We start from the raw sequence: 13,540 nt of genomic DNA on the forward strand, positions 1-13,540 counted from the left end.
GCTCTGCCATAGTGGGAAGGGCTCCCAAAAGTCTCATGCTGCACAAAGACCTCGCTGTTGTGAGACCCTGCTGTGGAGAGGAGCTCAGACTGTACTGTTCTCCTCGTTGTCTCATTGGCATGAAGATACCCTCAGAGGAGGCAGGCTGACCACTGAGCTCCCAGCTGCGTCCCCTCAGGCACACTCACACACCATACACAAGCACTCTCCTATATTCCCAAACTGTTGCACATCTCTGAGGATGAGCTTCTTCAGAGGAACACCCTCAGACACTGACACCCACCATACATACACTCCAGGAAACAGTTTTGTTGGACACAGTCACACAAGACCTGCCTCAAAAACAGGCACATCTCCAGCATTACTGGGACCACTTTTGACTGTTGAGCATTCCCATAGAATCAGACAGAGTCTTTCATCACATCACCCACATTTTCTTGACACTTTTTCTCTTTTCTAGCAAGCTTCCATGCTCAGAGCTACGGAGCTGCACCCACACCTCTCCAAAGATTTATCTTATGTGTGCTGCATGCTGACATACATAATTCCTGATCAATGCCTCCTCTCTTGCACACATCCCTGCTCACATCCAACCACTTGTCTGTAGCAGGTGTTTCAGCTTTTCTGCATATTTCTGACCTTCAAACACCTGCAAGAAACTCTAACCATCTCCTGTGTGCAGGAGTCAAGAACTACTGGGTTTAAACTACCCTGACTTTGTCTGGCACATGGCTGACATAACTGTAAGTAACTAAATCAAGTATGGACTGGACTGGATGACTGAACAAGTTCCCTTGACCATGCTGTGTTTTTCTCAGGTCACAGAGCAGCCAAAGACTCAAGTGGTAAGATTCTCAGGAACCTCTTGCTGGTGTACACAACTACCAACAAGCAGGGACGTGCTGACAATGTCCCAAAAAGTTGATTATCCTACAGGCTCCATCCTTTTGTCCAGTCAGGGAAGATCTCCATAATGGGAAACAAAATCTCTTCTCTTACCACCACTCACCTGCAGATGTCTAGAGAGCTCACAAGAGATGTCCATCTCTCATTGCAAATATGGGGCTCCAGCTGCTCCCAGGTGCTCTGAGGTGGCCTGAGCCACCAGATGGGATGCCAAACCAGATCTGTGCCTTATCAGCCTAATCAATGGATATACAAACACAAACCCATGATCTGTCCCTTTCAGACAGTGTCCATTGCAAGCACAAGCCCTGAATGTGCAGCCTTCCCTTCATTTCAAAGCACTGGCAAAGAGCAAGGAAAGAGCAATGACATCCCTGTTTTCTGTGTAACACAGGCACCCCTTTTGCCTCCCATGGTGGCATTTGCCCCTAAAGACAGGACAGGTGACTGCAGGGCCATCAAGGTTGCAGCAATGCTGTGGTGGTTGGTGGAATATTTTTCCTCCTGGAGAGCTCTGGGACAGGTCTGAAGATGTGTGATGGGTGGAAGGGAGAAAACACCTACATTCTCCATCTCTCCCTTTTGCTCAAGCAAGGTCCCTGATCACCAGGGTGCCTGCCACCACCCCCCCGAATTTCAGGAGCAGTTTGTGTGCTGACAGCACAGGGAGCTGGCTGGCCCCATGACACCCTGTTGTACAGGCGAGATGGCTGCCCCACCACTTTTGCTCCCCAATGCCTCTAATCACCGCTCACTCTCACAGAGGCCTGGCACAGGCAGGAGCTATTTATAGCAGGGGAGCCAAGGGGCCACGTGGCCATGCTGGCAGCGCTGCTGGGTGACATTCAAACTGGCTTTGAGTCTGGGGGAGGGAGCCAAAATGAGCTGGGGCAGGGGGGAGCTTCCTCATAAATCAACCCACCATCTCTCTGGCCATGGCATTCTTCTGCCCTCCTCCAGCCTTCTGTTGTCAAGCACTGACAGCCGTGCCCTAATAGGGACATTCCTGCCCCAGAGGCTCATGACCCCTCATCTCCATCATCCCCCGCCATCCGGCAGGGCTGGGAGGAGGAACAGCAAGAAGACCATCAGCATCAGAGGCATTTGTACAGCAGGAAGGGAGAGGGAGGAGGCTCTTACAGCTGCTTGGTGGCTCTCAGAGCATCATTACTCCCTTGTAGGGTCTCTAGTATTCTTGTGGTGGGGCTGTCAGTCACACAGTGCGTAAGTGGATTCATTTAACCAGGGTCACTGCCTCTCTAGGAACCAATTTGGAATTCACAGGGTCTCACCCGGGGTTGCTCTCACCACAGGGCCCTTGCAGAGCGTCTCTCCTTTCCTCACATATCTGTTTTCACAAAACAGGCAGGAACTCGATATCTTCAAGAGGCCCCTTCGTCAAAGATGGTGGGAACAGGGTGCAGTGGTTTTGCAAAGCTGTGAGAAGATGAACACAAGCATGCCTGGGCTTAGATGCATCTCCTTAGTAAAAACAGGGGAGCAGGATCTGGGGGCTTACTGAAGCCTGGACAGGAGGCATGACTTCAAGCACTTCATAGGAAAAGGAGCCTGCTTTGGCCACCCCATCACATGCATGAAGAAAACATGATGCTAGAGTCCTGCATTCACTGCTGCCTGGCACCAAGCACTTCTGGAGTTTAAATGTCCATGGCACCCACATCACACCCTTCTGCAGGAGGCCACTGAGACACCACAGAGGAAACAGGTTGTGCTTTGTGTTGGTGGCACAGGACTTTCTTCCAGCCATTCTCCCTGCTTTGGTGTCCCCAGTTCACTCAGGAGCCCTCTCCTGAGGCTGGTGTCAAACAGCAGTGAACAGCACACGGTAGTGCCAGCAAACTCCCTGCTGTAGCACAATGGGAAGAAACCCAACCCTTGTGACCTCTGGGTTATCTCAGCAGAGAGGCAGCATGTGACACATCCCACCCATTGGTGCTGTTCAGCAGCAGAATATGGGTCACTTGTGTCTGTCATGTCATGCTAGCAGGGCATGATGCCCTTTAGCTACCCTGTTGTGTTAACACTACTAATGTTGGGCTCTCTGCTTCCTCCCACAGCTGGCAGCTCAGGTCCTGGAGCCCAGGAGCATTGGCTTTGGGATGGTGGACTCCAAGAAGGATGCCAAGCTTGCCAAGAAGTTAGGTGAGCCCCAGGTCTGACATCTCTGGAATAGCTTGGAGAGACTGTGGGAGTGATGTCCAACAGGCAGCCCCATAGAGGGCAGCCAAATCCTTGTTACCAGGATGATAGTGGCACTTGCACACTGACCACCCGCCCCCCCAACAGGGGCAAGATCAGGGTGGGAGTGAGGATGACAGAGACAAGCCAAGACCCTTCCAGAAAAAGGGTCTGTTTGACAAAACAAATCAAACCAAGCAAAAAAGAAAGGCAATTCATGCTGTAATGATGAAAGGGTGTAAGTTCACAGCTTTCTGCACAAAAATAGTAAATAAATGCCGTGGAGTAACTTCCTGCTCTTCCTACACAGAACCAGGACCAACACATCAGTGCAGAACCAGAACATATGGGGAAAACACTCAGTCCCCCAAATCATCAGCCCCATGACAAAATGACCCCCGTCAACAATTGGGGCAGCCACAGCCTTGCTTGGCAGTCAGGTGCCAATCGTTCTGACTCGTTCACCAGAGTGAAAAAGGAAATCTGCTCTGAAGGTAGAAGGCTGCTCCAGTGCCCTCCCCTGGACACAGCTGCCTTCCAGGGGCTGGCAGTCCCTTCATATTTTAGCCCACAAAGCAATATGGAAATACTCTGATACATTAGTACAACAAATATACCACAAAACCTAAGGTTTAAGCATACTAGACTATAATTCTCTTCCCTAAATTGGAGGCTGTGAGTGCTAATGGGAGCTAAACTAAAGACAAGAGCTTCTGCATCTCCAAGAAGGAGCCAACTACAAACCTCCTTGGCCAGTGGTACCCTGCCATACTGCATTGCAGGAGGATAGTGCTGTTGATTTTGGAGCCTTCAACAAGGTTCTGTGGCACTCAGTCCTCAGTCCAGTGACATAGCATTGAAATCTGTCACCCTGTGGTATGTAGTATGTCTGTCATTGGTTTCTAACCCTTTTGCCAAGGCCAGCTAAGCCTCAGACAGTTTGAAGCCCACTTTCAGGTCACTGGTGACATTCACATTGTTCAGCCTTCTCTGGACAGTGAGCACAACAAGAATCAAAATCCCTTTTCTATATAGTGACAGGTTGTCAAAATCTGAGCTGTCAGTTACAGCCCAGTATTTACTGCAAGATAGACAGCCAAGCAAAAACAAGTTCTGGTGCAGAATTTTTCCAGCTGAGACCAAACTGTGACCTGAATGAGGAGTTCAACATTTGGGAAGAAGTTAGCACCAGTTCTGACTGAAGTCTGTCCCCTGTGTCATGAAACATCAGTCAGGGGATTATTCAGGTTGTTATCTTCTAACTAGACCGACACAGAAAACAGGCAACTGCATTTTCCCAGGAGGAATTGCTGGGCTAACAAGCAAGACACTCTACACTAAACATGCACTCAACAACATGTTAACCACTTATTGTTTCCCCTCTTCTTCTTTCAGGCTTGGTTGAAGAGGGAAGTCTCTATGTCTTTAAGGACGAGCGGTTGGTTGAGTTTGATGGGGAACTGTCTGCAGATGTCTTGGTGGAATTCCTCTTGGATGTAAGCACAGATAAGCTCAGAGCTAGATAAAACCTCTTGGAGAAGACCCTTCAAATACTTAGTTTGCAAAAAAACCAAATGTACCTTTGTTTGAAATTTCATCCATTTGCTATTCACTGGTAGAGATGGCATTTGACATCTTCCCCAACACCTATCTGACCATGAGTTCCCAGGAAAGGTGGTACCCTTATATGCCACTAATCACTTTATATCTTAGAGGCAACCTCCCCTCTTTCCTGTTTACAGAGTATTTGAGTGGAAGTCAGCTAGGATCCATATAATTGACTGCTGTTCACCCACCTCAGTTAGCAAACTCATGTGCAAACACTGCCATTTGCAAAATCTTTCACACTTTTTCTTTTTTTTTTTTTAAAGAGCTATTTTCAAAATAGGAATATCCAAGAAGTAGGATTCTTATAGAGCAACTAAAAAGAGCTCAGTACATTGAAAAAGGCTTATGTTGCAAACTATTTGCCCATTCCTAGACACAAGCAACATAGCATCTCTTCAGTGAACATGCCAAACTGCACTGCCACAAGTGAGAGGAGATCAGGGTCCTAGAACTAAACATTCTTGGGTCATTTTGTGCATGGGCACAATGATGTAATCACCTTTGTGCCTAAATGCAAAAGGGATGCTGAATCCCACACCTACATGTTGCACTTTATTTGCATTTTATTCCTAGGAGAGGCAACAGACTAGAACCGTGGTCTTTCCTTTATAAATGAAAATATTTTGCAGCAGCTTGGCTTTCCTTTGAAGTGAGGCTTGCTTTCTTTGTAAGTGGCCATGCAGTAATGCAGATAAGGGAGGTAAGGTGAGCAGCAGAGCTGCCAGGGTTTGTTTCCCAGGGTGGCAGGTTGCCTACACAGTCACCTGTGGTTCAGGGCTGCTGGTGAGGAGAGGCATGGTCAGGGAATTAAAACAGATCCTTAGGACCTCAGCTCTCCCTTGACAATGTCTGTGGCTGCATGCATTGGGTATTGTGACCACAACACATGCAACTGGCTTCAGGGACAGAAATGGGCATCTGCCCCATCCATAAGGGCTACAAACAGGGCAGAGCTTTGCCATGACCCTGCAGCAGTGGGATCCCAGGTTCCCATGGCTCAGGCCACTATGGCAGCAGGAAACTGCACATGCTGCTGCAGGCCCAACAGAGGCACAGCCTCACATTTTAACATCGCTCTCAAGGATGCTGTAAGGTACTTCATGAGGTTTTGCTTGCTATGCCATCTGGTGTGTCACTGAAAAATCATGTTCTGTGAAAAAAGAGAACAAGGATTTCTGGTTTTGTGTTTTCCACTCAGGAAGGAAAATACCTGGCAAAGCAAGGAAATAAAACTGGACATGTCTGTGGTGCCTTGTCAGCCTGATCTGAAAACTAAAATAAACCCAGAGGTTCTCTACTCCTCTGAAGGCTGTGGCTTGCCTGTTTTGTTTTTTTTTTTCTTCAAGTGAAAGCACACTTGATTTATACCACTATTGTTGGGCAAAATAATCAGACTGAACCTTCTCACCAGCAGTGACTAGTTAAGAAAAGGGGAACAAAGTTTGGATCAATGACAGTCTAAAGTGACAGACAGGTCTTCCAACTTCCTCATTAACATTGTGATGTGTGTAGGACCAAAGAACAGGTTTAAACTATTTTGCATAGGAGGAGGATCAGCCAGGAAAATTCACATCCAGACTTTCTACTGCTCAAAACCACTCTAGCATGCTGGTTTTAACATTTTTCAAAAGCAAGGTCTTTGCAATGACCTCTTCCAGCAAATGACACTTGAAAAAAACTATATATAGATTTAGATACACAAGTATCATTCATAGATTTTCAAGATGATCATACCAGCTCCTTTCAACTGCTCTTCTTTCTTCTTGGCCTCCTTAAAGCCAGGGCAATTGCTACTCCTTATCCCCCATCACCGTAGGTCCTTCAGCATTCATTTGGGTTACCCCGTCCTCTATCAGCCTCCCTCTCAATGCTTCCACCTCTGCAGTGAACATACTAACACCTCCCTTTGAAGGTGACCTGCTTCTCATCTGCTCCTCATGCTAAGGCAGAGGTTTCCAACAGCAGAGAAACTGGGTGACCTCCTTCTCCCTGCTTAGGCTGCTTGTGGCATACCCTACCAGGCATAGGTTGGTGCTGCAAATCACTGTGTCACCACATGCATTTGTCATGGCAGTTGCTAGAAGACCCCGTGGAGGTCATAAACAGCAAGCTGGAGCTTCAGGCCTTTGACCAGATCGACGACGAAATCAAACTCATTGGCTACTTCAAGGGAGAAGACTCAGAACGTAAGATAAACGTGTTCCTCGTGGGCCTTGCAGCCTGCCTGGGAGCTCCAGGGGCCGGGCACTGGTTGTTCTGCATGAACATGAAGGGTGTTGTGGTATGTGGCAGCCTGTGACAGAGTGAAAATTGCTGGAGGATGAGAGCATTTGCAGGCAAATTTCTGCTGGCATTGCATGAGCCCAGTCCTACCCTAACATCGCTGACCCTTCTGCAAGGTGTCTGCTGGCAAGAGAAGAGGGCCATAATCCAGAGACTTCAGCAGTAAAGTGGGTTTACCTCACCCAAAAATCAGCTGAGGTTACAGTTGCACTGAGAGAGCAACTAAAAGGAGCAAAGTGCCCCTTCTTGTGAGCAATGAGCACAAAGGATCAAAGACGGAAGGAGGGAAGGGAAAGGGGGACATGGATTAAATACTACTGTGGCAAACAAACAGCAGCAGTAAGTGGGGCCCTTTGGGGCAGCCTGGCATTGATCTGTTCCTCCATGCTGACCCCCAAGACTGGGAAGAGGCTGGTCCCATGCCCTGAGCAATGTGAAACTACTAATTTGTGTTTGTCCTTCCCCAGTACCTTCTGGGCTGATCCCAGAAGGTGTGATGCCCAAGTGTGGCCAGCTGTCTGTGAAATAACTTCTTCATTCCCCTTTTCTCCTTCCAGATTACAAGGCATTTGAAGAAGCTGCTGAACAATTCCAGCCCTATGTCAAGTTCTTTGCCACCTTTGACAAAGGGGTAAGCATCCACACATCTTCATGGTAGCTCACATACGCCACCACCAGTTTTCTGAGAGTTCAGGATGTTCCCAGATTTATTGTCTGGTTTCGGCTTCTCATTTTCAGCATTCCTGGATTTTGTGGTGTTGGTGTCTGCATTGATATTTTGGCCCTGTCACAAGATAAAAGGAGCTGCAGCATGGAGGCAGGTCCTGATGTGGGTTTGGAACCCAGCCCCTCCAGGTCTTCAGGCCCTGGGCTGTGGCTTTGCTCTGCCCCACTGCTTGACACCAGTAGTGTAGGAGGCAGCAGTGAGTTTTTAAACAAAGATGTTTTGTGGGCCACCCCTAGGAGTACATGCTCAGAGAGAGAGAGCAAGCACCTTGATCCCAGCTCTGCCACCAGCAAAGACTCTGGATAGGCAAAGAGGCACATCAGGCTCTCTCACCTGTGACTTCTGCACTGCAACAGGTTGCCAAGAAGCTAGGCCTAAAGATGAACGAGGTGGACTTCTATGAACCCTTTATGGATGAGCCTGTTCACATCCCCGATAAGCCCTACTCCGAAGAGGAGCTGGTTGATTTTGTGAGAGAGCACAGAAGGTATGTAGCACACAGGATGCTCCTGGAAAGGGAAGTGGGTTAGGTGTCTGTCATTGTGACCTTGCCTCTCTAGGGCATCGCTCTCAAAAAAATTAGGATGATGACTACTTTTGATGATTTTATGACCCAGGTTTGAAACTGTGAAATTGCTGGTTTTTTCCTAGTCCCAGAGGTGTAAGTATCTGCACAGCAGTCACAGTTCACCACAGTGGAGCTGTGATAACACAGTTTCACTCCTCCTTCTCTTCCTCCTCCCTGGTTAGTCCTAACTCAAAAAAGCACTAAGGCTGGAAAGAAGTGGAGAGTGAAATCCTTGCCCAAATTGCCCATGCTTTTAATTTAGGTCTGTACAGAAGATGACCCTTCTCAAGCCAAATCCAAATGCTGCCCAATCCCCTCCTTCCTGAAAACAGCTTTACTAATGGGTGTATCCCTCCCCTGATGTCAGATACGTCTAGAGGCAGTCTCTGAGCTCTCAGAGGAACCACAAGGGACTAAGAGGCTCCTGCTGACCGTAGGCACAGAGAAGAAGCCACAGCTGTTATGGCTGTGTTGAACCTTGTGTGGGAACAATGCTGAGCACCCACAGTGTTTGATCAGCTCAGCAGGAGCTGTGGATGCTCGTGCTTTTTGCAGTCAGGTTTATCGCACAGTTGTTTAGGGACTCAGCTACAAAAATAGTCTGGAAGTCACCAGAGAGGCTGATCCAGTGTAAAAGCACAAGGTTAAGTATGGGGGCACAACTGGCCAGAGGTGCTGTATTTTTATACCCTTAAAAACACCCCTCAGGAGAGTGACTCAGGCTACCTGCTGCTCCTGCAACTGCATTTCTCAGCAGACAGTCAAAGGACCAGATGTGTTTGAGGAAAGCAGGGCCATCTATATAGAGGGGTGATCTCCAATCAGGCTCACCTGGAGGTCTGTGTTCACACAGACAGGAGATCATCTCCAGAATCTAGGACTCACCAGAAACAGTTATTTGCTTTTTCTGAAATATGAAGGGCTCCTCTATCTTCTGTGTACCCACAATTCACTTTGCTGACCTTCTAGGGTTCTTAGCTTTAGTCCTTCCCATTTTCTTTTCCCCAAGTTCTTTCTGTCAAGCAGCAGCATCAAAAGGCTGCTTAAGCACAGCCATCTAAATGCTATCCTAATAAAGCAAACTCTTCACCAGCACAAAATTGCAATAGAATTCCCCCAAATCTTGGATATTTCAAGTTGTTTTGTGGTGCTTGGTAGAAGCAAGGTGGTGGGCCATGTATTTTGCAAGTGCCAAAGCTCAGAAAATAATTAAAGGGTCCATAAGACCGTATGTCTGAAATCCCAAAGCTTCCATGGCATGGGAAGAAGCCTGGAGTGACAGTGGTATGTTCCCAGTAGATCATGCTGAGCTTCTCAGAGCAGAAGTGCTTCATCCTGCCTTGCCACCACTAAAGGCCCTAAAGCCACAGACTGGAATTTGTCGGACATGGAGATGATCTGTAGATTAAAATGAAGTAACCTCAACAGCTGCCATGTGCTGGCTCCCTATAGACAGCTCAGCAGGATATTTCCTGCAGGAAGGTATAGAGGACCAGCTGCTCCCTCCCCCTCACACAGCAGACTTTCTCTCTTCATAGGCATGGACTATCCCTCCTAGGATATGCAAAGCCCCACTGCCATCTCTCCATCCACTGAAGGAGCCCTGTCACATCACCAGGAAAAGCTACCACTGGTCAGCTGTACGCAGATGCTTTGGCATGCTCTGAACAGCCCTTCCAAAACCAGCTTTCCCACTACTTTGCTCAGACAGGGCTCACTACCACTTTCTCCAGTCCTGCACAGAAACTGGGATTTGCTGAGCTTTCATTGCAGCCTCAAGACAGAAGCTGAAGCAGGTGCCCAGGAGGAGCTCATGCACAGCCTCCCAGCTGAGGCTTCCCTGCGCAGCTGCAGGCTGTGGTGGGAAAGTTCTTCCTCTCCACAGAAGGTCAGGAAGCCTGTGCTCAGCACCGTGGGGTGACTCATCCATGGCTGCACAGATGGGTGTCCATCTGGGCATGGTGGTCACTGCCACTCCAAGGTCTCAGCCCAGATTTCACTCTCAGTCGCACAAATACAAATTACATGGTGCAGTCCTCTGGGCTGATGCCTCTTTCACATGCAAAATGCTGGGGTTGGAACCCCCACTTCTCTGCAATGTGGTGTAGCAGCATAGGGGCTAAATTCTGCTCTCACTTACCCAAACCCCACTTGCCTCACTCCTCCAACACAGGAAAGTATCCAGAGTCAAGACAGAGATCAGTACGTGTGGGTGTGGCCAGTTCCTTCCCACTAAGTTTCCTTTCTCCAGGAACTTCCCCCAGAGAACAGCTAGGGAAAGTGTCTTAAAAGGCAAGTACAAGTATGCCTAAATGCATAATGTGCATTCACCTGATTTAATCTCTAGTTTTGGACCACCAACAATGAAAAGACTTGCTAGTTCAAAAATTATATCCCTGGTCTTGTGTTTAGTGGCTATTTCTTCAATTTCTATAGTGTTTTTACCTTATTTCTGTTTTGATGCTGAATGTACCAAATTGTAATGAGTTCAGGAGCTGAAATATGCGTTGTATCAAAAGACCATTGTTACTTGCTTAGCTTATACCTGCTACCTAATAATTTCTCTGGGCACCTACTAACTCTTGTCTTAAGGGGAACAACAATTAATACTCAAGGTAATCTGTAGGGAGGGAATCACAGAATATTCTGATTTGGAAGGGACCCACAAGAATCATCAAGTCCAACTTTTAAGTGAATGGCCTGTGTAGGAGTCAAATCTGAAACCTTGACTTATTAGAACCTTGGCCATGTTCTAAGCTATTCACGTTTTCTTTACCATTCCAAATTTTTTAGAATACCTGCTGAATCCCTCTTCAGTCACCTCTTTTACAGGATAAAGAATTCTTATCTATTTAATCTCCATCAAACAGGGGTCATTCCATACCTTCACTCACCGTTCCCATGTTTCCAAGTGCCATTTTCAGTTGTCTATATAATTTCTGGGATGGGATGACCAGAACTACACATACACTCCCACTGTGGAGGCTCACAGAGTAGCTGTCCACTGCCACAATGGTATGTTTTATTCCTTGGCCACTACCCAACTCTTTGCAAACCTTCTTTTGGCCTTTTTCCTTTGGAGCTGATTCTTTCTCCATTTCTGACACCTGGGCCCCTTTGCTGAGAGGCAACAATTAATTACAACTAATTTAGAACCAATTGCTGCACCTGTACAGTCAGGGCTGGTTTTCTGCAAGCGTGTTACTTGCTATATGTCTGTCTATCAAGCAGACACTCAAGTCTCAGGAGATCCTCTGTATCAACTCATAGTCAGGCCTTTGTTGGTTGCCAAAAATATTGGATATGATAAGCAAATACTGCCATATTACTATTTCCCATCTTTTCAGATTATGTGAGGATATATTATGCATATGATCATGCCAAAGAATATGAATCTTAATTGTTTAATTCCCTCTGTCAGGAAAACTGACCATTCATTTCCACCCTTCAATGTTATTAATCCACAGGAGATTCCCCTCCTCTGATCTAACCGGAACTCACTTCTGTGGCTCCTCAGGTCCTTTAGCAACCTCTAAAAAATGTCCCCTTGTTTCCATGGCTCTGTTTGTGAGGCAAACTAAAGTGACAGGTTACACATCTCATTTATTCCACCTGGTTCTGGCAACACACTGCCACTTCTACCAATCTGTTCTAAAACCTCATAGACTGACACTTCCCTTTGGAGCAGCTCCTGGGGCAGGTCAGCCAGGAAGACCTGCTCTGCTGGGGGATCCTCCCCAAACAGCTGGTATCACAGCAAGCAGATGTGCAAAGGATTATTTGTGCTTGTCTGTTATGGCTTTGTGTTCCTTGGGTGGCCCTCTAACACCCCAGTCAACTCCCAGCCTTCCAGGCTCTCTGATGGGCTTCCTGCTACAGATATGCCTGAAAATATTTGCTATGAATCTTTTTTCCTTTATGAACTACTTCTCAAAAAATTTGTTTTGACCAGTCTTAGGGTTTAAAATTACTTGTCAGTGGTTGTTAGGGTCCAAATTTTCTTCCCAGAGTTTATTCTGTCTTCTTTGCTTCAGCAGAGGTGGGAAGGATTTCTGTTCTGAAATTATGCTGGGGTGAAACCAGGAGAAAGGGGGACAGAGCCCATTAGGAATGTCCCAGGGACACCAGAACAAAAGTGAGTGTTGTCTCATGCTCTCAGCACAGACAGAACAGTCTGCCATGTGTGAGACTAATTCATCAGCACATCCCAGCACAGAGAGGCATCTCATCTTCTCAAGCAGAAATAGTGGCTGCAGTGACTCCAGTGGGGCCATGGACAGGGTTTTATCAGCACAAATAAAGGCATAAATTGACCTGCATTCTTGCATTCAAAATGTGGTGGCTGACTCCAGCCACCAGCCAAACGTGCCATGGTGACCTTTCCCATGATGCTGACATGTGTGGCAATGCTGGATATGTCCTCAAAGAGCGTTTCTGTCTTCCCTTCAGGGCCACCTTGAGGAAGCTGCGCCCAGAGGACATGTTTGAGACGTGGGTAAGCACATGTGGTGGGAACCATTGTGTCCCCTGCCAGCTTCCAACAAGAAACTGCTGCTCAAGAGCTCTGGCCTCTGGCTGGGCAAAGCATTACCTTTCCTTCCTTGCAAAGCTCCTCTCTCTCTTCTGGGAAAAAGGGAAAGACTTGGCTGTGATGCCTAGTGCCTCAGTTCAAACAGGGTGCTCAAATGCTTCGCAGAGCAGCGATGGAGAGCTGGGCTGGCTCCTGCTTGCTTCACTGAAGGAAGAGGGAAAGCTAAGCAGTGTGCCAGGCAGGTGTGGAGCCTTGTGCAGTGATCCTGCCCAAGGATGCTCCATCTCAGCTAAGGGACATCAGTGCTGCTGGTGGGGTGATTTCTGTGGCCCGCTTGCTGGGTGAGCTATTTAGATAGTGCAGATGTCTCATGGAAACTCACAGAATCATAGACTGCTTTGGGTTCAAAGGAACCTTAAAGATCATCTGGTTCCAAGCCCCTGCCATGGCAGGGACACCTTCCACTAGACCAGGTTGCTCAAAGCCCCATCCAGCCTGACCCTGCACACTTCTAGGGAGTGGGGCATCCACAACTGCTCTGGACAACCTGTTCTAGTGCCTCACTACCTTCAGAGTAAAGAATTGCTTCCCAACATACAGCCTAAATCTACCCTCTTTCAGTTTAAAGCCATTCTCCCCAATCCTGTCACTACATGTCCTTGTAAAAGTACCAGAGCAGTTGTACAATACAAAATGGAAGTGAAGGCAGGCAGTACAG

At 47.6% G+C, this 13,540-nt stretch overlaps 1 protein-coding gene across 1 annotated transcript in view; it reads left to right on the plus strand.

The window, feature by feature from the left end:
• Positions 1–13,540, plus strand: part of CASQ2 (calsequestrin 2) — a 33,829-nt gene that overhangs the window by 11,385 nt on the left and 8,904 nt on the right. Inside the window, exons 2-7 of the mRNA XM_015645342.3 lie at positions 2,985–3,069; positions 4,501–4,601; positions 6,788–6,899; positions 7,554–7,627; positions 8,080–8,210; positions 12,741–12,786. Of these exons, the coding sequence (XP_015500828.1) occupies positions 2,985–3,069; positions 4,501–4,601; positions 6,788–6,899; positions 7,554–7,627; positions 8,080–8,210; positions 12,741–12,786 (549 nt within the window). The remainder of the gene's footprint in view (positions 1–2,984; positions 3,070–4,500; positions 4,602–6,787; positions 6,900–7,553; positions 7,628–8,079; positions 8,211–12,740; positions 12,787–13,540) is intronic.

The sequence above is a fragment of the Parus major genome, chromosome 1 (genome assembly GCF_001522545.3).
Source record: "Parus major isolate Abel chromosome 1, Parus_major1.1, whole genome shotgun sequence".
Classification (NCBI taxonomy): domain Eukaryota; kingdom Metazoa; phylum Chordata; class Aves; order Passeriformes; family Paridae; genus Parus; species Parus major.